The sequence below is a fragment of the Oncorhynchus keta genome, chromosome 14 (genome assembly GCF_023373465.1).
Source record: "Oncorhynchus keta strain PuntledgeMale-10-30-2019 chromosome 14, Oket_V2, whole genome shotgun sequence".
Lineage (NCBI taxonomy): Eukaryota > Metazoa > Chordata > Actinopteri > Salmoniformes > Salmonidae > Oncorhynchus > Oncorhynchus keta.
In genome coordinates, this window is record NC_068434.1 from 12,465,691 (window position 1) to 12,491,045 (window position 25,355).

The 25,355-nt window shown below is 44.3% G+C and overlaps 1 protein-coding gene across 3 annotated transcripts in view; it reads right to left on the bottom strand.

The window, feature by feature from the left end:
- The window catches only part of LOC118392863 (glutamate receptor ionotropic, delta-2-like), a 716,766-nt gene that overhangs the window by 96,090 nt on the left and 595,321 nt on the right, over nucleotides 1-25,355 (bottom strand). For all 3 annotated transcript variants that reach the window (XR_008063741.1, XR_008063742.1, XM_052461119.1), the window contains exon 12: nucleotides 614-752. Coding sequence is in view for 1 of the 3 variants with exons in the window: in XM_052461119.1 (XP_052317079.1) it covers nucleotides 614-752 (139 nt within the window). In the remaining 2 variants the exon portion in view is untranslated. The remainder of the gene's footprint in view (nucleotides 1-613; nucleotides 753-25,355) is intronic.

The following is a 25,355-nucleotide window of genomic DNA, read 5'->3' on the forward strand; positions in this document are numbered from 1 at the left end:
GATCCTGAATGGAAATGTATCCAACATAACAGATCCTGAATGGAAATGTATCCAACATAACAGATCCTGAATGGAAATGTAGCCAACATAACAGATCCTGAATGGAAATGTATCCAACATAACAGTTCCTGAATGGAAATGTATCCAACATAACAGATCCTGAATGGAAATGTATCCAAAATAACAGATCCTGAATGGAAATGTATCCAACATAACAGATCCTGAATGGAAATGTATCCAACATAACAGATCCTGAATGGAAATGTATCCAACATAACAGATCCTGAATGGAAATGTAGCCAACATCAAGGTCTGTAACATAATGAGCATGTGGGTTGAAGAAACCACATTAACCAATAGTCTAGTCCCAATTAAATGTTGAAACAAATATCGTCTTATTTTAACAACCCTGGCCTGTAAAACATTTCTGGTACTGTGTGACAGTTTTCACTCAATGATGAAGACAGAGGTGGTGTGGGAAAAGGATGACGTTGCCCTTAAATGCTGATCTGGGGTCAGTTTAGTTTCCCCCACTAATGGTTGAGGTTAGGATTGGGGAAGCTAATCTGTACCTGGGGGAAACTTTAACCCGGAGTAGTGGTGTGGTACTTACTGGATAGAGTTCTCGATGCGGGTGATGGTGAGGAAGGCAGCCAGGTTGGCCGTGTAGGAGGAGATGACGATTAGAGCAAAGAGCCACCATACCCCCATCATCATCCTCGTGGCCAGGGTGGTATACGGAACCTCACCACCTGATAATAAGACCAGGACCACAGAGACAAGAGGTTAATGTCAGCCAAATGACAGGTGTGGTTGTGCATAATTAACGTTTTCCACAAGGGAAGATATTTCACTTTTCTCACACAAGACATCATACATTCAAGTCAGACTTTCCAATGCGCGTGGACTGGACACAATATTTTTCCAACTCTGTTTTCTTCCATTCTTCACATTTTCATAAGGAGACAGATGTGTGCTGTATGTAGAGTGAGTATGTCCTCAGCCAGGTAGCTCAAACAAGGCTAAAGCACATCTGTTTTGTTCTCTGTATTGATGCAAAATCTTTCCTTGGCGCTCGAGGGGAGGGAAAGGGGAGTCTCTGCCTAGAAAAGACAGCCCCGGCTCCATGATGGATCTGTAGAACTGAAGCCTCGCCTTTATTGAAGCCTGTTCAAAATTAGCCTCATTTATCCTTGTAGCTCGCAGATCATTGTGCTCGCATGTGGAATAAGTGCCAGGCATTTCAATCCCTTCAGCAAAGACTTCATCAAATATTTGACACCCACTCTCTCCAGTGCCGTCCTCTGGGTTTATCTGTCTTATGAAGGAAATGTTCAGTTGACATGAGCTCATATTGCCCGAAGGCTGTGTGTGTTCTGTTTAAATGTTGTTACTATTGTAGAGTAGTTTAAATATTCTTAAATGTACCCCGATTTTCATTTTCATAGTTCATTTGCTTGAGTTTCTTAGAATATTCTTTAGTCATAAGATGAAGTAGGGGAGGAGAACAAACCCCTCTTTAATTTATTTAAAATAGAAGTGAAACATCATGGTGAAGTTATTTAGTAATGTAAAAAGAAAAAAACAGTACTTGCAGAAAATACTTTTTGACAAATGTACATTCTCTTCTGACTCATAATACCCCTGTCTATGTTAACTTTATGTACTCTTGTCTGTATAATTCAGTTATTGTATTGTGTATTATTGTTCAATGAACAATAATAGTTTAACTGTTCTTCTGTGCTTTGACTGTATGTTAGGTTTTCATACAACACAAGTGATTGTTTTGTACTTAGAAAGGAGAAGGCCCACAAAGTCAAGTTCCTTATCATGTCTCTTCCTTGATAAAGGACATGCTTTGGGTTTTTCCAATCGGGTGATCTTGACTAACATATTCTGACCCTGAAGAAGGCCCAGTGATGCTGAAACATTGGTAATTTTATAGTTTACCTCCACACACAAAAAAATGATTGGTGTGCGCCAGCTCATGTTTTTTACTTTACAAAAAGATTGAAATGATTTATTTTCGAAATGTCCCCTGAACATCATGCTCCCAGTCCCCCAAATATCACACTCCCATAGTCCCCTGAAGATCCTGCTCCCATAGTCCCCTGAACATCATGCTCCCATAGTCCCCTGAAAATCCTGCTCCCATAGTCCCCTGAAATTCCTGCTCCCATAGTCCCCTGAAAACCTGCTCCCATAGTCCCCTGAAGATCATGCTCCCATATTCCCCTGAAAATCCTGCTCCCATAGTCCCCTGAAAATCATTCTCCCATAGTCCCCTGAAGATCATGCTCCCATAGTCCCCTGAAAATCCTGCTCCCATAGTCCCCTGAAAACCTGCTCCCATAGTCCCCTGAAGATCATGCTCCCATAGTCCCCTGAAAATCCTGCTCCCATAGTCCCCTGAAAATTTTTTATTTTTATTTTTTATTTCACCTTTATTTAACCAGGTAGGCTAGTTGAGAACAAGTTCTCATTTGCAACTGCGACCTGGCCAAGATAAAGCATAGCAGTGTGAACAGACAACACAGAGTTACACATGGAGTAAACAATTAGCAAGTCAATAACACAGTAGAAAAAAATGGGCAGTCTATATACAATGTGTGCAAAAGGCATGAGGAGGTAGGCGAATAATACAATTTTGCAGATTAACACTGGTGATAAATGATCAGATGGGCATGTACAGGTAGAGATATTGGTGTGCAAAAGAGCAGAAAAGTAAATAAATAAAAACAGTATAAAAACAGTATGGGAATGAGGTAGGTGAAAAAGGGTGAGCTATTTACCAATAGACTATGTACAGCTGCAGCGATCGGTTAGCTGCTCGGATAGCTGATGTTTGAAGTTGGTGAGGGAGATAAAAGTCTCCAACTTCAGCGATTTTTGCAATTCGTTCCAGTCACAGGCAGCAGAGTACTGGAACGAAAGGCGGCCAAATGAGGTGTTGGCTTTGGGGATGATCAGTGAGATACACCTGCTGGAGCGCGTGCTACGGATGGGTGTTGCCATCGTGACCAGTGAACTGAGATAAGGCGGAGCTTTACCTAGCATGGACTTGTAGATGACCTGGAGCCAGTGGGTCTGGCGACGAATATGTAGTGAGGGCCAGCCGACTAGAGCATACAAGTCGCAGTGGTGGGTGGTATAAGGTGCTTTAGTGACAAAACGGATGGCACTGTGATAGACTGCATCCAGTTTGCTGAGTAGAGTGTTGGAAGCCATTTTGTAGATGACATCGCCGAAGTCGAGGATCGGTAGGATAGTCAGTTTTACTAGGGTAAGCTTGGCAGCGTGAGTGAAGGAGGCTTTGTTGCGGAATAGAAAGCCGACTCTGGATTTGATTTTTGATTGGAGATGTTTGATGTGAGTCTGGAAGGAGAGTTTGCAGTCTAGCCAGACACCTAGGTACTTATAGATGTCCACATATTCAAGGTTGGAACCATCCAGGGTGGTGATGCTAGTCGGGCATGCGGGTGCAGGCAGCGATCGGTTGAAAAGCATGCATTTGGTTTTACTCGCGTTTAGGAGCAGTTGGAGGCCACAGAAGGAGTGCTGTATGGCATTGAAGCTCGTTTGGAGGTTGGATAGCACAGTGTCCAATGACGGGCCGAAAGTATATAGAATGGTGTCGTCTGCGTAGAGGTGGATCAGGGAATCGCCCGCAGCAAGAGCAACATCATTGATATATACAGAGAAAAGAGTCGGCCCGAGAATTGAACCCTGTGGCACCCCATAGAGACTGCCAGAGGACCGGACAGCATGCCCTCCGATTTGACACACTGAACTCTGTCTGCAAAGTAATTGGTGAACCAGGCAAGGCAGTCATCCGAAAAACCGAGGCTGTTGAGTCTGCCGATAAGAATTTGGTGATTGACAGAGTCGAAAGCCTTGGCGAGGTCGATGAAGACGGCTGCACAGTACTGTCTTTTATCGATGGCGGTTATGATATCATTTAGTACCTTGAGTGTGGCTGAGGTGCACCCGTGACCGGCTCGGAAACCAGATTGCACAGCGGAGAAGGTACGGTGGGATTCGAGATGGTCAGTGACCTGTTTGTTGACTTGGCTTTCGAAGACCTTAGATAGGCAGGGCAGGATGGATATAGGTCTATAGCAGTTTGGGTCCAGGGTGTCTCCCCTTTGAAGAGGGGGATGACTGCGGCAGCTTTCCAATCCTTGGGGATCTCAGACGATATGAAAGAGAGGTTGAACAGGCTGGTAATAGGGGTTGCGACAATGGCGGCAGATAGTTTCAGAAATAGCGGGTCCAGATTATCAAGCCCAGCTGATTTGTACGGGTCCAGGTTTTGCAGCTCTTTCAGAACATCTGCTATCTGGATTTGGGTAAAGGAGAACCTGGAGAGGCTTGGGTGAGGAACTACGGGGGGGCGGAGCTGTTGGCCGAGGTTGGAGTAGCCAGGCGGAAGGCATGGCCAGCCGTTGAGAAGTGCTTATTGAAGTTTTCGATAATCATGGATTTATCGGTGGAGACCGTGTTTCCTAGCCTCAGTGCAGTGGGCAGCTGGGAGGAGGTGCTCTTGTTCTCCATGGACTTCACAGTGTCCCAGAACTTTTTGGAGTTGGAGTTACAGGATGCAAACTTCTGCCTGAAGAAGCTGGCCTTAGCTTTCCTGACTGACTGCGTGTATTGGTTCCTGACTTCCCTGAACAGTTGCATATCACGGGGGCTATTCGATGCTATTGCAGTCCGCCACAGGATGTTTTTGTGCTGGTCATTCTCCCATAGTCCCCTGAAGATCATGCTCCCATAGTCCCCTGAAAATCCTGCTCCCATAGTCCCCTGAACATCATGCTCCCATAGTCCCCTGAAAATCCTGCTCCCATAGTGCCCTGAAAATCCTGCTCCCATAGTCCCCTGAAGATCCTGCTCCCATAGTGCCCTGAAGATCATGCTCCCATAGTCCCCTGAAGATCATGCTCCCATAGTGCCCTGAACATCATGCTCCCATAGTCCCCTGAAAATCCTGCTCCCATAGTCCCCTGAAAACCTGCTCCCATAGTCCCCTGAAGATCATGCTCCCATGGTCCCCTGAAAATTCTGCTCCCATAGTCCCCTGAAAATCATTCTCCCATAGTCCCCTGAAGATCATGCTCCCATAGTCCCCTGAAAATCCTGCTCCCATAGTCCCCTGAACATCATGCTCCCATAGTCCCCTGAAAATCCTGCTCCCATAGTGCCCTGAAAATCCTGCTCCCATAGTCCCCTGAAGATCCTGCTCCCATAGTGCCCTGAAGATCATGCTCCCATAGTCCCCTGAAGATCATGCTCGCATAGTGCCCTGAACATCATGCTCCCATAGTCCCCTGAAAATCCTGCTCCCATAGTCCCCTGAAAACCTGCTCCCATAGTCCCCTGAAGATCATGCTCCCATGGTCCCCTGAAAATCCTGCTCCCATAGTCCCCTGAAAATCCTGCTCCCATAGTCCCCTGAAAATCATTCTCCCATAGTCCCCTAAAGATCATGCACCCATTGTCTCCTGAAGATCTTGCTTCCATAGTCTCCTGAATATCTTGCTCCCATAGTACCCTGAAGATCTTGCTCCATTGTCTCCTGAATGCTATTCATATCCTCTTGTTTCCATTTTGGTGGGACACAATATGATACATTCAATGGAACCCGTCCATCATTTCTGACATACACTAAAGGAATCATGAACCATATCTAGATAGTAACGTATACAGTCATAAATCACAGAAGTCCCCTCCAGTAGGGGCTGTCACATTAGGAAAAAGGGATGTGGATCAATCTGCTAGAGACGGCTTTTTCGAGCTTTTGAGTATGAAAGCATTTGTTACCTAGACAAAGCCATAACACTGGATGCCCATTCATTCAAAGCCAGCTGGTCTTGTTCCTTGGGGTTGGATGGATAATACCAGCATGCTGCTCACCTTTTTGCATAACAATGTCCATGTGTGACGTAATAGTGTTTGAAATAAAACCAATTCCGGATTGCTATGTTGAGATTGTCTCAAGTCTGTTTAGCTAGCTAATCAACAACCTAGCATACCATTTTCTATGGCTAGGCGATTTGTAAACAGTGTGTGTTACTATAGCTACAGCCACTATTGCCAGACTGATGGGGTTCAAATAGGACAGCAAAAAGTTCACTGTGAATGCAATCCATTTGGATCATAACGGTCTCTCGTGAAAGCCCCTTATGTTCACATGGCAAAAGAGTGCAGATATGCTTGTCCATTACATTAGCTTGAATAAAACCCAGACGGACAGCTCATCCTCGGCTGGGTGGGGATTATAACAGCGAGGGAGACTATTTGGTGGATTCTCAGTGTGAGCGAGAAAAGAGATAACTTCAGGGGAGAGCTAAGGCCTGCCAGGGAGAGAGAGATTGCAATGGCAGGAGGACGCAGTCATAGGATGTTGATCTTTCGAAAATGAGCCAGAGTGTAATGAAACTTCTATCGGGGAGTCCTGCGTCTCGGTTCAAAGCCACCCTGCTATGAACAGAAAATGAGCTGCTCCATTTTCACCAGGTTCTCCTTGTCTGCTTTTGATTTCCAGCCAGGCTAGAGCCAATGCTACTCCTCCCAGGTCTCTCTCTCGATCTCCATGCATATACATGCACATAGATTCAAACAATTCATTCTGTAAACAGTATACATCTGTATAGAGAAAGAGAGAAATAATGAGAACACGTGGGGTGATTTGTTAAACTCAGCTCCAACCTAAAACACAGTGGAGGCGGCGATCAAAGTCATGCTCCTAATGCTTCAACATGTTTGCCCAGGCAACACCATTACCCTTCCTGCTTTTACCTCATTGTACACAGAGCTAGCTTGGAAAATATTTTCCCAAAGTGAGTCCAAGGAGAATGGCTGTTTTATGACGGTCACAATGCCAGTCAAGGAGTTCACATCGCACTAAAAAGCATCCTTTAAGGTCAGCCGCACGGTCCTGACAGTGCAGACAGGACACACATCCCAAAGTGGATTTCCAATCGAAGGGGAAAAGCCATGAAACATTGTGAAGAGCCTTTCATGGCTGTTGGAATGCTTGTAAATATATCTAAAGGTGAATGGAGAAGCCATTCTGCTGCTAACTCTGACCGGAGACGCCATTCTGCTTCTAACTCTGAATGGAGAAGCCATTCTGCTTCTAACTCTGAATGGAGAAGCCATTCTGCTGCTAACTCTGAATGGAGAAGCCATTCTGCTCCTAACTCTGACCGGAGATGCCATTCTGCTTCTAACTCTGAATGGAGAAGCCATTCTGCTTCTAACTCTGAATGGAGAAGCCATTCTGCTTCTAACTCTGAATGGAGAAGCCATTCTGCTTCTAACTCTGAATGGAGAAGCCATTCTGCTTCTAACTCTGAATGGAGAAGCCATTCTGCTTCTAACTCTGAATGGAGAAGCCATTCTGCTTCTAACTCTGAATGGAGAAGCCATTCTGCTCCTAACTCTGAATGGAGATGCCATTCTGCTGCTAACTCCTAATGGAGAAGCCATTCTGCTTCTAACTCTGAATGGAGAAGCCATTCTGCTCCTAACTCTGACTGGAGATGCCATTCTGCTCCTAACTCTCCGAACTCTGACTGGAGATGCCATTCTGCTCCTAACTCTCCTAACTCTGACTGGAGATGCCATTCTTCTCCTAACTCTCCTAACTCTGACTGGAGATGCCATTCTTCTCCTAACTCTCCTAACTCTGACTGGAGATGCCATTCTTCTCCTAACTCTCCTAACTCTGACTGGAGATGCCATTCTGCTCCTAACTCTGACTGGAGATGCCATTCTGCTCCTAACTCTGACTGGAGACGCCATTCTGCTCCTAACTCTCCTAACTCTGACTGGAGATGCCATTCTTCTCCTAACTCTGACTGGAGATGCCATTCTTCTCCTAACTCTCCTAACTCTGACTGGAGATGCCATTCTTCTCCTAACTCTGACTGGAGGGGAAGAAAAGGCAAATGTAGTCATGTTGTAGTCATGTTGTTCAGGACTGGAACACCACAACACTACATTAGTAGTCATGTTGTTCAGGACTGGAACACCACAACACTACATTAGTAGTCATGTTGTTCAGGACTGGAACACCACAACACTACATTAGTAGTCATGTTGTTCAGGACTGGAACACCACAACACTACATTAGTAGTCATGTTGTTCAGGACTGGAACACCACAACACTACATTAGTAGTCAGAGTGTTCAGGACTGGAACACCACAACACTACATTAGTAGATGTGTGATAATATGAAGTGAGATAATTACAGACGTGTGATAATATGAAGTGAGATAATTACAGACGTGTGATAATATGAAGTGAGATAATTACAGACGTGTGATAATATGAAGTAACCCAAAATTACCACTACATGTAATTTTATAAACCCCCCAAAACTTGAAAGTTACCAAAATTCTGGAAGTTTACTGGTAGACTTCTAACGTCTCCAGTAATATACCCTCCCTTTGCAACTCTATCTGCACTTTTCATCTGCCATGGAAAGAATGATTCTTATACAATTCCTCTGCTTCTCAAGTATATGTGACAACTTCATCGACACGACCTTCACAATATCACTGATGCTGTTACTGTATATACAAGCTTTCTTTACGGTTTTATGTTTAACAGAAAGGTTAGCCTCATAAAGAGAAAACACACTATTAGGTTTTATGCAAGTCAAAAAAAGAATGATCTCTCACTGTGCTATTTGCCTTAGTTCTGCTTTGAGCAAAATTAGCAGGAACAGAGCATAATAGAACAGAACATTAATAAAATACACAAGCACTGGTTGTTTTGACACAGGAAATATCTTCCCTCTCCAAGTCTGACACTCAGCAGTTAAAGTCAACTTCAACAAAAATGCTTTAATGCTACTGGTGCAGAACATTCAAAGGTTTATAGTAGTTACCTTGTAAAGCTTTAAATCTCAGAGGCGCCTGGAGAGCCTGAGATTGTAGTTCCTGATGAGTGCTGTTAGGTTTATTTATTTATTTATTTCCTTTCTTTTCAAGAGTGCTCTGGTGATAAATAACTTAAGGAAAACACGCCTGCCGAGCTGGGGACTTCCTCTGCATGTCACCTTTATTTTCCTGGCACCAAGCCAAACGGGCGGGTTCCGTGCGATTGCAATTTATTCAACCCATCAAGTATCCCATTATGAGGCTAGCTGCCAAATAACGCCATCAATTTGCATACAGTTTACGCTTGAAGCCCGGTTCTCGCTCTCAAAGTGCTATCTCACCACGCAGCCACCCTGGACATTTCAACTGTGGTAAATCATCTAAATAAAGAAAGAAAGGATAAAGGACGAGTCAGAGGTGATCTCGTCAGTTGCAGCTGCCAGGACGGAAGCACAAGGGTTTCCTGGCACGAGAATCGAGCCGATAACGTCGGGACACGTCCCACAGTCGCCAAAGGGAGCTATCGAATCTGTATAATCTGCAGTGGAAGCAGCACCTCATCCTGAGCCAGAATTACCTCTTTTCCATGGCACTAACTTATCAAGTGGGTTTATGCTGGTGGTTGTGTCTCGGCCTCTGTGTGTCTAAGATTGAGTACTATAATAGGTATTACATGTATTACCAAGGACCGACAAAAAAAGCTATATTTCATTATTATACTACTGAACATGCTGTAGTACTTGTTCACATTATGATAATGTCCGGTTTCACCTTTGATCCAAACAAAAAGCTATCACTCTCATTGAGGTTGGGCCTGGCTGCATCATTGTAAGTACTGAGGAGGGGGTGAATGTTGTGGAATTAGCCTGTTTGAATGTTGTGGCAGCCATTTATATGAGAGGTAATCTATTCCTCGATAAATGTGTCACAGCATCGCTAGGCCCCAAGAGTTATTACTTTCATCAGATACCCCGACCTCAGGAAGTAATGTGCAGAAGAAAGGAAATGAATGTTGTTTTGCAATATATGTTTGTTCAATTCACACCACATCGCGACGGCAAGGTGCTTTCTTGTCTCATTCACTGAGAAACCATTTTAGCACCCTGTAAAGCAAATTCCTTTTTTAAAAGATAACCTGCCTCCTCAGAGATGGTATCAGGGGCAAATCAATTTGAAAGCCATCAAATGACTTCCTGGCACTGCTCTGTGATACAGGTCATATCTAAACACTGACATTTGGAAAGTATTCAAACCCCTTGACTTTTTCCACATTTTGTTACATTACAGCCTTATTCTAAAATAGATTAAATTGTTTTTCCCCCTCATGAATCTACGCATAATATCCTATAATGACAAAGCATAAACAGGTGTTAAGACATTTTTGCAAATTGAAAAAATATCACATTTACATAAGTATTCATACCCTTTACTCAGTACTTTGTTGAAGCCCATTTGGCAGCGATTACAGCCTCTCGTCGTCTTGGGTATAACGCTGCAATCTTTGCTTCTTCCAGACAAGACGCTTGGCATTCAGGTCAAAGAGATGAATCTTGGTTTCATCAGACCAGATAATCTTGTTTCTCATGATCTGAGAGTCCTTTAGGTGCCTTTTGGCAAACTCCAAGCAGGATGTCATGTGCCTTTTACTGGTCACTCTACCATAAAGGCCTGATTGGTGGAGTGCTGTAGAGATGGTTGTCCTTCTGGAAAGTTCTCCCATTTTCCACAGAGGAACTCTGGAGCTCTGTCAGAGTGACCATCAGGTTCCGAGTGGCCAGCTCTAGGAAGAGTCTTGGTGGTTCCAAACTTCTTCCATTTAAGAATGATGGAAGCATTGTGTTCTTGGGGACCTTTAATGCTGCATTAATGTTTTGGTACCCATCCCCAGATCTGTTCCTCGACACAATCCTGTCTCGGAGCTCTATGGACAATTCTTTCGACCTCCTGGCTTGGTGTTTGCTCTGGCATGCACTGTCAACTGTGGGACCTTATATAGAAAGTTGTATGCCTTTCCAAATCATGTCCATCTATGGAATTTACCACAGGTGGACTCCAATCAAGTTGTAGAAACATCTCAAGGATGATTGATGGAAACAGGACGCACCTGAGCTCAATTTCGAGTCCTATAGCATATATACTGAGGTAAATACGATTTTTTTTCGACAAACCTGTTTTTGCGTTGTCATTATCAGTGTAGTGTGTGCAAATTGATGAGGGATTTTTATTTATTTAATCAGTTTTAGAATGTAACGTAACAAAATTTGGAAAAAGGGAAGGGGTCTGAATACTTTCTGAATGTCCTTTATACAGTGCCTTGCAAACGTATTAATAATTCCCCTTGACGTTTTTCCTATGTTGCAGCATTCCAACCTGTAATTGAAATGGATTTGTATTTGTATTTCATGCAATGAACATACACAAAATAGTCCAAATTGGTGAAATGAAAAATAAATAAATAAAAACGAAAAAGTGGTGTGTGCATATGTATTCACCCCCTTTGCTATGAAGCCCTTAAATAAGATCTGGTGCAACCAATTACCTTCAGAAGTCACATTATTCGTTAAACAATTAGTTAAATCCAAGTGTCACATGATCTGTCACATGATCTCAGTGTATATACATACACCTGTTCTGAAAGGCCCAGAGTCTGCAACACCATTAAGCAACCGGCACCATGAAGACCAAGGAGCTCTCCAAACAGGTCAGGGACAAAGTTGTGGAGAAGTACCGATCAGGGTTGGGTTATAAAAAATATCAGAAACTTTGAACATCTTACAGAGCACCATTAAACCCATTATAAAAAAACTGAAAGAATATGGCACCACAACAAACCTGCCAAGAGGGCCGCCCACCAAAACTCACGGACCAGGCAAGGAGGGCATTAATCAGAGAGGCAATAAAGAGACGAAAGAAAACCCTGAAGGAGCTGCAAAGCTCCACAGCGGAGACTGGAGTATCTGTCCATAGGACCACCTTAAGACATACACTCCAAAGAGCTGGGCTTTACAGAAGGGTGGCCAGAAAAAAGCCATTGCTTAGAGAAAGAAATAAGCAAACATGTTTGGTGTTCGCCAAAAGGCACGTGGGAGACTCCCCAAACATATGGAAGAAGGTACTCTGGTCAGCTGAGACTAAAATTGAGCCTTTTGGCCATCTAGGAAAACTCTATGTCTGGCGCAAATCCAACACCTCTCATCACCCGGAGAACACCATCCCCACAGTGAAGCATGGTGGTGGCAGCATCATGCTGTGGGGATGTTTTTCATTGGCAGGGACTGGGAAACTGGTCAAAATTGAAGGAATGATGGAAATACAAAATACAGGGAAATTCTTGAGAGAAACCTGTTTCAGTCATCCAGAGATTTGAGACTGGGACGGAGGTTCACCTTCCAGCAGGACAATGACCCTAAGCATACTGCTAAAGCAACACTCGAGTGGTTTAAGGGGAAACATTTAAATGTATTGGAATGGCCTAGTCAAAGCCCAGACCTCAATCAAATTGAGAATCTGTGGTATGACTTAAAGATTGCTGTACACCAGCGGAACCCATCCAACTTGAAGGAGTTGGAGCAGTTTAGCCTTGAAGAATGGTTAAAAATCCCAGTGGCTAGATGTGCCAAGCTTATAGAGACGTACCCCAAGGTGACTTGTAGCTGTAATTGCTGCAAAAAGTGGCTCTACAAAGTATTGACTTTGGGGGGGGTCAATAGTTATGCACGCTCAAGTTTTCAGTTTTTTGGTCTTATTTCTTGTTTGTTTCACACACAAAAATATGTTGCATCTTCAAAGTGGTAGGCATGTTGTGTAAATCAAATGATACGAATCCCCCCCCAAATCAATTTTAACTCCAGGTTGTAAGGCAACAAAATAGGAAAAATGCCAAGGGGGTTGAATACTTTTGCAAGCCAGTGTACAGTATGACTGGAGGTGAATGAAGAAGCAGTTTTCAATATAATGGAGGAGACATATGGGCTTCTGCACACACAGCTAAGAAACAAATTCACATAACACACACAGCTAAGAGCTCCCGCAAGGCAAACTCCCACAACTAAACACACACACAGCGAAGAGCTCCCGCTTGACAAACTCACACAACTAAACACACACACAGCTAAGAGCTCCTGCAAGGCAAACTACCACAACTAAACACACACAGCTAAGATCTCCCGCAAGACAAACTCACACAACTAAACACACACAAGAATGCCCTCCCCCCACACACAAACACACATATAACAAACATATAGCTGTGTGATCACATTACAACTGAATTATCATATTCATTCATGCATCGCTCAGACGTGTCTCATCTCGACGTGTGACTCTGGAAAAGCATAAAGGACGGAGAGCATCTCAGCTTCAGCATCAGAGCTAGAATGTATCCCAAATGGCACCCTATTTTATTTAGAATGCACTACTTTTTGACCAGGGCCAATAGGGCTATGTTAAAAGTAGTGCACTATATAGGGAATAGGGTGTCAATTGGGATGCACACCCTACTGTCATAATGAGTCATGCTCACAACATGACTGACTCAACATCCAATCAACAGACAGCCAGAAAAACAGATATTAACAAACATACTCAACAGAAGTAGCAGTATGGCACTGACAGACATAGTGTCCCTGTTCCTAGCACCTATCCAAACTTTGCAGTATACATATATAGAGAGATTTTATTTCTTGCATTATTATTTCAGCCGAAAATAACTGGATATTAGGTTGGCGATCACTCAACTGTATTTCGACCAGAAATGTGACATTCCTGAATTGGATCCGTTGTTTGTACCCCCCGAGGAAATGTCCCTCGTCCCAGGGGCTGCTCTTAGATGCCGTCGGCGGAGAAGAGGAATACGGAGTGGGTTTTTAGTCCGACTCGGGAGCGTTGCATACCACTTCCGAGCATATTACTCTCTAATGTTCAGTCCCTGGATAATAAAGTAGGCGAGCTCAGAACGAGAATCTCCTTCCAGAGATACATCAGGGAGTCATCCTAAATAACTATCGCTGTACACACCTTTTCTATTCATATACTGTCTATATTTATAATTAGGAGTCTGACATTACCCATCTTGATATTTCTTAATTCCTTTGTTTGAAGTTTTTGGGATTTGTGTGTGTTATTTTGTATTGTTAAGTATTATTACTGCACTGTTGGAGCTAGAATCATTAGCATTTTGCAGCACCTGCGATAAAATCTGAAAAATATGTGTATGCGACCGATAACATTTTATTTTATTTGGCATATTCTAACAGACATACAGAACTTAAAAATAAATATTCAAATATACATATTCAAATGGCCCTCTTTCACCCAGCTTGATCTGCAGTAAACCAGTCTCATACGTAAAAGTCAACTCAATTTGACATTGAGAACGAATAAAATGATTGAAATTCAAATGATTCAATACTTGGGTTTCCAATTGAGACATTTCATCTAGAGTTAGTCCCTGCAATGCAGACTGGGGAGATATTAGACTAATTTCACATGGAAGGAACAGAATTAATGTTTCACCCCTAGAATTAGAATGAATAGACAGGATATCTCCATTCAAGTTTACCAGTCAAATTGCCAGCGTCAGAGGTTCCGAGCCCATTCTATTCATTATATGTCTATGGTTTCACCACTGATAAGGTGTTAAGCCTGGTGAATGAAACCATTCCTGAAACAGTTGATGGTCACAGGAGGAAGCTATACCTGCAGGGCTCACTGTATAACTGCCTAACATACTTCCTGACATTTTCACACCTTTTTGATTGCTTGATTCCATGAACATATGACAGAAAATGACATCGCACTGCTTCCAGGAACAGACAGGAAATAGTTATGTTTCACATGACTCTAACGAGTAATGTATCGCTGAAAGGAGTGTTTGATTCCAAGAACATATCGTAGGGCATGACTTCACACTATTTCTGAGAACATAGGGGAAACCCTCGGGGCAAAAATGTGACATGACATCAAATTTAACACCTAATTTTGGTGGCAATTTAAATGAGTCCTCCACAAACTCTAATTCAACTTGAAATAAACCAACCCTTGACATCCTGGTGTTAATTTGTCGTTGAAATCTGGTTAAAATTAGTTTATGTTGACCCGTTTTGGTGAATTCAATCAAAAAGCTTTGTGATTTCCGTCTGTAAATGAAAAATGCTCTATAAATGTAATTTATTATTATCATCATAACAAAATCCACTGACGTTCAACATCAACATGTTGATTCAACATACTTGCCAGAGAAGATAGTTATATTTGTATTAATAAAACAAATTAATAAAACAAAATAAAACAAATTAATTTACATGTACAGATGTTGATGAGGCAATAGAAGTGTACTATAACACTTTTACATCCCTTATCGGTGCTGTTAGAAGTCAAAGCAAAGTATTTTTAACCTACCGTTTGTCATCACTAGTCTACAATCTCTGGCATGGTAGTCTTTAGCATGGCTGTCTTTAGTATGGCTGTCTTTAGCATGGCTGTCTTTAGCATGGCTGTCTTTAGCATGTCTGTCTTAAGCATGGCTGTCTTTAGTATGTCTGTCTTTAGCATGGCTGTCTTTAGCATGGCTGTCTTTAGCATGGCTGTCTTTAGCATGGTAGTCTTTAGTATGGCTGTCTTTAGTATGGCTGTCTTTAGTATGTCTGTCTTTAGCATGGCTGTCTTTAGCATGGTAATCTTTAGTATGGCTGTCTTTAGTATGGCTGTCTTTAGTATGTCTGTCTTTAGCCTGGCTGTCATTAGTATGGCTGTTTTCAGCATGGCTGTCTTTAGTAGGGCTGTTTTTAGTATGGCTGTCTTTAGCATGGCTGTCTTTAGCATAGCTGTCTTTAGTATGGCTGTTTTCAGCATGGCTGTCTTTAGTAGGGCTGTCTTTAGCATGGCTGTCTTTAGTAGGGCTGTTTTCAGCATGGCTGTCTTTAGTAGGGCTGTCTTTAGCATGGCTGTCTTTAGTAGGGCTGTTTTCAGCATTTAGTAGGACTGTCTTTAGTATGGCTGTCTTTAGCATGGCTGTCTTTAGTATGGCTGTTTTCAGCATGGCTGTCTTTAGTAGGGCTGTCTTTAGCATGGCTGTCTTTAGTAGGGCTGTTTTCAGCATTTAGTAGGACTGTCTTTAGTATGGCTGTCTTTAGTATGGCTGTCTTTAGTATGTCTGTCTTTAGCCTGGCTGTCATTAGTATGGCTGTTTTCAGCATGGCTGTCTTTAGTAGGGCTGTTTTTAGTATGGCTGTCTTTAGCATGGCTGTCTTTAGCATAGCTGTCTTTAGTATGGCTGTTTTCAGCATGGCTGTCTTTAGTAGGGCTGTCTTTAGCATGGCTGTCTTTAGTATGGCTGTTTTCAGCATGGCTGTCTTTAGTAGGGCTGTCTTTAGTATGGCTGTTTTCAGCATGGCTGTCTTTAGTATGGCTGTCTTTAGCATGGCTGTCTTTAGTATGGCTGTCTTTAGCATGGCTGTCTTTAGTAGGGCTGTCTTTAGTAGGGCTGTCTTTAGCATGGCTGTCTTTAGTAGGGCTGTTTTCAGCATTTAGTAGGACTGTCTTTAGTATGGCTGTCTTTAGCATGGCTGTCTTTAGTATGGCTGTTTTCAGCATGGCTGTCTTTAGTATGTCTGTCTTTAGTATGGCTGTCTTTAGCATGGCTGTCTTTAGTATGGCTGCCTTTAGCATGTCTGTCTTTAGCATGGCTGTCTTTAGCATGGCTGTCTTTAGTATGGCTGTTTTTAGCATGGCTGTCTTTAGTATGGCTGTCTTTAGCATGGTAGTCTTTAGTATGGCTGTTTTTAGTAGGGCTGTCTTTAGCATGGCTGTCTTTAGTATGGCTGTCTTTAGCATGGTAGTCTTTAGTATGGCTGTTTTTAGTAGGGCTGTCTTTAGCATGGCTGTCTTTAGTAGGGCTGTCTTTAGTAGGGCTGTCTTTAGCATGGCTGTTTTCAGCATGGCTGTCTTTAGCAGGGCTGTCTTTAGTAGGGCTGTCTTTAGTAAAGGGAGCTGGTGTGATTCCAGCCCTGTCTGGCTGCAGCATGTGGAGGTGGAAGATAAACTTCCAGGATCACAATTCTATGGAAAACACTAATTTTCTTTTTGAATCACATCATCAAAATCCCTCTGATGTTGAAAGGGGAAAATAACAGAATCAGCGAATCCTTCCAGCTTAATTACTTGGTTTGTTTCCCCTCCATCTTGAAATCAATCAAATATTTTTTATAATTTCAGGCTTTATAACAATGGGGGGATTCAGACCCAGTTTTCCCCCTGTTGATAAGGCTGCTCGAATGAATACACACTCAGTGGCCAGTTAATTAGGTACCACACCCCGTTCACGAAAATGGTTCGCTCCTATAGACAGTGAGTCACGTGGCTGTGGCTTCCTATATAAAGCAGGTAGACAGGCATTGAGACATTAACTTACTGTTCAATTGAGCTTTAAAATGGGAAAAACTAGTGACCTATGCGACTTTGAGCATTGTATGATCGTCGGTGCCAGGCATGCCGGTTCCAATCTCTGAAACTGCCAGCCTCCTGGGCTTACACACACGACAGTGTCTAGGGTTCATCGAGAATGATGTGACAAACAAAAACATCCAGTCAGCTGCAGTCCTGTGGATGAAAACAGCTGGTTGATGAGAGGGGTCAAATTATGGTGGCTCCAGTGTGCACGCAATCACCAACACTGGACAATTGAGGAGTGGAAAAACATTGTCTGGTCCGACGAATTCGGTACTGTTGCATCATGCTGATGGCAGAGTCAGGATTTGCCATAAGCAGAATGAGACCATGGCCTGATGTCTACGTTACAGGCTGGTGGCAATGGTGTAATGGTGTGGGGAATTTGTTCCATAACCCTAAGAATTCAGGCTGTTCTGGAGGCAAAGGGGGATCCAACTGAGTGTAGATTACACCGTATGTTGTACCCATATACCCATAGGACCCATATTTAAAATGGAAAAGAAATACCAAGCAAAGCATTTGTTTTCTAAGGCAAATGGTTTGATATGACCATAGAACTAGAATGAGTAGAATTAGCCTCTTTACTCAAGTCAATGACGCCATAATGGGTGGACTGGCAATAGAAAAAGTACTATTTCTAAGGATATGACTTGGTGGTGGTAGTGGTAGTGTGTGTAAACAAAGCGGTTGTGCCTGGCAGTAAAAATCTGTTGTTCTGCCCCTGAGCAAGGCAGTCAACCCACTGTTCTCCGGGCGCCGAAGACGTGGATGTAAGTTATGGCAGCCCCCTGCATCACTCTGATTCAGAGGGGAACGTGGTTAAATACGGAAGACACATTTAAGTTGGATGCATTCAATTGTACAATTGACTAGGTATCCCCCTTTTCCATATTGACGGGACCGCAGTGGAAAGTGTCAAGTTCCTCGGTGTACACATCACTGACAATCTGAAATGGTCCACCCACACAGACAGTGTGGTGAAGAAGCCTCTTCAACCTCAGGAGGCTGAAGAAATTTGGTTTGGCCCCTAAGACACATAAAAACTTTTATAGAGGCACAATTGAGAGCATCCTGTCGGGCTGCATCACCGTCTGGTACGACAACTGCACCACCCACATACGCAGGGCTTTCCAGAGGGTGGTGCGGTCTGCCCATGCACGCTACCTGCTCTCCAGGTACACCTACAGTACCCGAAGCAACAGGAAGAACAAAAAGATAATCAAGGACATCAACCACCTGAGCCCCGGCCTGTTCACCCCGCTATCATCCATAAGGCAAGGTCAGAGAGCCTTCAGATATCAGACTTCAGCCATCAGACTGTTAAATTTAAATTTTAGGCAAGTCAGTTAAGAACATATTCTTATTTTCACTGCCTGGGAACAGTGGGTTAACTGCCTGTTCAGGGGCAGAACGACCTTGTCAGCTCAGGGGTTTGAACTCACAACCTCCTGGTTACTAGTCCAACGATCTAACCACTAGGCTACGCTGCCGCCCCAAATAGCCATCACTAGTCAGCTACCACCTGGTTACTCAACCCTGCCCCTTAAAGTGACCAGCCGTATATACAGTTGAAGTCGGAAGTTTACATACACTTAGGTTGGAGTCATTAAAACTCATTTTTCAACCACTCCACAAACGTCTTGTTAACAAACTATAGTTTTGGCCAGTCGGTTAGGACATCTACTTTGTGCATGACACAAGTAATTTTTCCAACAAATGTTTACATTCAGATTATTCCTTTATAATTCACTGTATCACAATTCCAGTGGGTCAGAAGTTTAGATACACTAAGTTGACTGTGCCTTTAAACAGCTTGGAAAATTCCAGAAAATTATGTCTTGGCTTTAGAAGCTTCTGATAGGCTAATAGACATAAGTCAATTGGAGGTTTGATTTGTTTGATCGTAGCTAGCTACATAGCTAGCTACATAGGCGTCTTTGTATCAAAGATAATTGTGTAGTCTAGAGCGATTTTCTAGGTTAGCTAGCCAGCTATTGTCGTTCTTTTAACGCAACGTAACGTTAACAACACTGCTAGCTAGCCAGCTAGCCCCCGAATAGCAGCACTGCAGAAACTATTACACTCAACGGAACGACTTGATTAGTGTAGTGTCAACAACGCAGCTACTGCCAGCTAGCCTACTTCAGCAGTACTGTATCATTTTAATCATTTTAGTCAATAAGATTCCTGCTACGTAAGCTTAACTTTCTGAACATCCGAGACGTGTAGTCCACTTGTCACTCCAATCTCCTTTGCATTAGCGTAGCCTCTTCTGTAGCCTGTCAACTATGTGTCTGTCTATCCCTGTTCTCTCCTCTCTGCACAGACCATACAAACGCTCCACACCGCGTGGCCGCGGCCACCCTAATCTGGTGGTCCCAGCGCGCACGACCCACGTGGAGTTCCAGGTCTCCGGTAGCCTCTGGAACTGCCGATCTGCGGCCAACAAGGCAGAGTTCATCTCAGCCTATGCCTCCCTCCAGTCCCTCGACTTCTTGGCACTGACGGAAACATGGATCACCACAGACAACACTGCTACTCCTACTGCTCTCTCTTCGTCCGCCCACGTGTTCTCGCACACCCGAGAGCTTCTGGTCAGCGGGGTGGCGGCACCGGGATCCTCATCTCTCCCAAGTGGTCATTCTCTCTTTCTCCCTCACCCATCTGTCTATCGCCTCCTTTGAATTCCATGCTGTCACAGTTACCAGCCCTTTCAAGCTTAACATCCTTATCATTTATCGCCCTCCAGGTTCCTCGGAGAGTTCATCAATGAGCTTGATACCTTGATAAGCTCCTTTCCTGAGGACGGCTCACCTCTCACAGTGCTGGGCGACTTTAACCTCCCCACGTCTACCTTTGACTCATTCCTCTCTGCCTCCTTCTTTCCACTCCTCTCCTCTTTTGACCTCACCCTCTCACCTTCCCCCTACTCACAAGGCAGGCAATACGCTCGACCTCATCTTTACTAGATGCTGTTCTTCCACTAACCTCATTGCAACTCCCTCCAAGTCTCCGACCACTACCTTGTATCCTTTTCCCTCTCGCTCTCATCTAACACCTCCCACACTGCCCCTACTCGGATGGTATCGCGCCGTCCCAACCTTCGCTCTCTCTCCCCCGCTACTCTCTCCTCTTCCATCCTATCATCTCTTCCCTCTGCTCATACCTTCTCCAACCTATCTCCTGATTCTGCCTCCTCAACCCTCCTCTCCTCCCTTTCTGCATCCTTTGACTCTCTATGTCCCCTATCCTCCAGGCCGGCGCGGTCCTCCCCTCCCGCCCCATGGCTCGACGACTCATTGCGAGCTCACAGAACAGGGCTCCGGGCAGCTGAGCGGAAATGGAGGAAAACTCGCCTCCCTGCAGACCTGGCATCCTTTCACTCCCTCCTCTCTACATTTTCCTCCTCTGTCTCTGCTGCTAAAGCCATTTTCTACCACTCTAAATTCCAAGCATCTGCCTCTAACCCTAGGAAGCTCTTTGCCACCTTCTCCTCACTCCTGAATCCTCCTCCCCCTCCCCCTCCTCCCTCTCTGCAGATGACTTCGTCAACCATTTTGAAAAGAAGGTCGACGACATCCGATCCTCGTTTGCTAAGTCAAACGGCACCGCTGGTTCTGCTCACACTGCCCTACCCTGTGCTCTGACCTCTTTCTCCCCTCTCTCTCCAGATGAAATCTCGTGTCTTGTGACGGCCGGCCGCCCAACAACCTGCCCGCTTGACCCTATCCCCTCCTCTCTTCTCCAGACCATTTCCGGAGACCTTCTCCCTTACCTCACCTCGCTCATCAACTCATCCCTGACCGCTGGCTATGTCCCTTCCGTCCTCAAGAGAGCGAGAGTTGCACCCCTTCTGAAAAAACCTACACTCAATCCCTCCGATGTCAACAACTACAGACCAGTATCCCTTCTTTCTTTTCTCTCCAAAACTCTTGAACGTGCCGTCCTTGGCCAGCTCTCCCGCTATCTCTCTCTGAATGACCTTCTTGATCCAAATCAGTCAGGTTTCAAGACTAGTCATTCAACTGAGACTGCTCTTCTCTGTATCACGGAGGCGCTCCGCACCGCTAAAGCTAACTCTCTCTCCTCTGCTCTCATCCTTCTAGACCTATCGGCTGCCTTCGATACTGTGAACCATCAGATCCTCCTCTCCACCCTCTCTCCGAGTTGGGCATCTCCGGCGCGGCCCACGCTTGGATTGCGTCCTACCTGACAGGTCGCTCCTACCAGGTGGCGTGGCGAGAATCTGTCTCCTCACCACGCGCTCTCACCACTGGTGTCCCCAGGGCTCTGTTCTAGGCCCTCTCCTATTCTCGCTATACACCAAGTCACTTGGCTCTGTCATAACCTCACATGGTCTCTCCTATCATTGCTATGCAGACGACACACAATTAATCTTCTCCTTTCCCCCTTCTGATGACCAGGTGGCGAATCGCATCTCTGCATGTCTGGCAGACATATCAGTGTGGATGACGGATCACCACCTCAAGCTGAACCTCGGCAAGACGGAGCTGCTCTTCCTCCCGGGAAGGACTGCCCGTTCCATGATCTCGCCATCACGGTTGACAACTCCATTGTGTCCTCCTCCCAGAGCGCTAAGAACCTTGGCGTGATCCTGGACAACACCCTGTCGTTCTCAACTAACATCAAGGCGGTGGCCCGTTCCTGTAGGTTCATGCTCTACAACATCCGCAGAGTACGACCCTGCCTCACACAGGAAGCGGCGCAGGTCCTAATCCAGGCACTTGTCATCTCCCGTCTGGACTACTGCAACTCGCTGTTGGCTGGGCTCCCTGCCTGTGCCATTAAACCCCTACAACTCATCCAGAACGCCGCAGCCCGTCTGGTGTTCAACCTTCCCAAGTTCTCTCATGTCACCCCGCTCCTCCGCTCTCTCCACTGGCTTCCAGTTGAAGCTCGCATCCGCTACAAGACCATGGTGCTTGCCTACGGAGCTGTGAGGGGAACGGCACCTCAGTACCTCCAGGCTCTGATCAGGCCCTACACCCAAACAAGGGCACTGCGTTCATCCACCTCTGGCCTGCTCGCCTCCCTACCACTGAGGAAGTACAGTTCCCGCTCAGCCCAGTCAAAACTGTTCGCTGCTCTGGCCCCCAATGGTGGAACAAACTCCCTCACGACGCCAGGACAGCGGAGTCAATCACCACCTTCCGGAGACACCTGAAACCCCACCTCTTTAAGGAATACCTAGGATAGGATAAGTAATCCTTCTCACCCCCTTTAAGATTCAGATGCACTATTGTAAAGTGACTATTCTACTGGAAGTCATAAGGTGAATGCACCAATTTGTAAGTCGCTCTGGATAAGAGCGTCTGCTAAATGACTTAAATGTAAATGTAAATGAGGTGTACCTGTGGATGTATTTCAAGGCCTACCTTCCAACTCAGTGCCTCTTTGCTTCATATCATGGAAAAATCCAATTAAATCAGTCAAGACCTCAGAAAAAAAATGGTATAAACACCATGGAACCACGCAGCCGGCATACCACTCAGGAAGGAGACGCGTTCTGTCTCCTAGAGATGAACGTACGTTGGTGCGAAAAAGTGTGAATCAATCCCAGAACAACAGCAAAGGACCTTGTGAAGATGCTGGAGGAAAAGGGTACAAACGTATCTATATCCACAGTAAAACGAGTCCTATATCGACATAACCTGAAAAGCCGCTCAGCAAGGAAGAAGCCACTGCTCCAAAACCACCATAAAAAAAAGCCAGACTACAGTTTGCAACTGCATATGGGGACAAAGATCGTACTTTTTAGAGAAATGTCCTCTGGTCTGATGAATCAAAAATAGAACTGTTTGGCCATAATGACCATTGTTTTGTTTGGATGAAAAAGGGGGGTCCTTGCAAGCTGAAGAACACCATCCCAACCGTGAAGCACGGGAGTGGCAGCATCATGTTATGGGGGTGCTTTGCTGCAGGAGGGACAGGAGGCACTTCACAAAATAGATGGCATCACGAGGAAGGAAAATTATGTGGATATATTGAAGCAAAATCTCAAGACATCTGTCAGGAAGTTAAAGCTTGGTCGCAAATGGGTCTTCCAAATGGACATTGACCCCAGGCATACTTCCAAAGTTGTGTAAAATGGCTTAAGGACAACAAAGTCAAGGTATTCGAGTGGCCATCACAAAGCCCTGACTTCAATCCTATAGAAAATGTGTGGGCAGAACTTAAAAAGCGTGTGCGAGCAAGAAAGCCTACAAACCTGACTCAGTTACACCAGCTCTGTCAGGAGGAATGGGCCAAAATTCACCCAACGTATTGTGGGAAGCTTGTGGAAGGCTACCCGAAATGTTTGACCCAATTAAACAATTTAAAGGCAATACTACCAAATGCTAATTGAGTGTATGTAAACTTCTGACCCACTGGGAATGTGATGAAAGAAATAAAAGCTGACATAAATAATTATCTCTAATATTATTCTGACATTTCACATTCTTAAAATAAAAGTGGTGATCCTAACTGACCTAAAACAGGGAATTTTTATTGGGATTAAATGTCAGGAATGAATTAAAACTGAGTTTAAATGTATTTGGCTAAGGTGTATGGAAACTTCCGACTTCAACTGTACAAAGACATGGAATCACTGGCCACTTTAATAATGCTTACATACTGCTTTACTCATACTGTATTTTATTCTACTGTATTTTATTCTACTGTATTTTAGTGTAAGCCATTCCGACATTGCTCGTCCTAATATTTATATATTCCATTTACCTTTAGATGTGTGTGTATTGTTGTGACTTGTTAGGTACTACTGTACTGTTGGAGCTAGGAACACAAGCATTTCAATACACCTGCAATAACATCTGATAAATATGTGTTTCTGACCAATACAATTTGATTTGATGTAGGTCAATGCTTCGTGTTTGGTTAGTTTTTTTTCCAATAGGTAATTTATACAATGATTTCATTATTTACCTTCACTGAAACTGTTATAAAATGCTATTTGAAAAACCAAAAACACCAAAACCTTAATGCTAATTTTGACAGAGGATTAGTTGACATGAGTGATGTGGAGTAGAGGTCTGTGAAAGCCTCTTATGTGGATTCTGGTATGGGTCAAGACGACACAAAGATCAGAGTAGAGGTCTGTGAAGGCCTCTTATGTGGATTCTGGTATGGGTCAAGACGACACAAAGATCAGAGTAGAGGTCTGTGAAAGCCTCTTATAGGGATTCTGCTATGGTTCAAGACTACACAAAGATCAGATGCTGTATCTTATGCCTACACAACACAGACAGGATCCTTATCAAGAAAATTGCTGCCAGTGTCAGTTATGGACTTGAACATTTAGTCAGCTCATAGTCTGATGGTTATTTTGTATGAAACGTTCAATTTAAGTGGTGTCACCGAATATTTAACTTCTCCTTTAGTACAGGTTCCATCCCTGGATGGAGACAAAGACAAAGGCTAGTTAAATTCATTCTGGGCTTTTAGTTTCTTGTAATTTCATCATCAGGTCTCGTTTGTGTCAACAGCAGTTGTCTGTCCTGAAGTAATCATGAAACACAGTGGTTCTTAAAGGTTGGAAAGAAGTTGGAAGGAAACACACTGTATTGATTAAATCTGGCCCCCACACAAAAATACTGTATGTTACTACAATCCCTCTCAGAGCAGCCTCCCTCTCAGACTCGGTGCTGTCAAGCAACCTCTCTTTTGTTCTGAGACTTCTGACTTAGAAAATAACGAAAAAGGTACCCCAACACCTGTAAGGCAACACTCAGTCCATGTCTCAGTCAGTCAGTCAGCCAGTCAGTCAGCTAGTCAGCCAGCCAGTCAGCTAGTCAGCCAGTCAGTCAGTCAGTCAGTCAGTCAGCCAGCTAGTCAGCCAGCCAGTCAGCCAGTCAGTCAGTCAGTCAGTCAGTCAGTCAGTCAGTCAGCTAGTCAGTCAGTCAGTCAGTCAATCAGTCAGTCAGCTAGTCAGCCAGTCAGACAGTCAGACAGTCAGTCAGTCAGTCAGACAGTCAGTCAGTCAGACAGTCAGCTA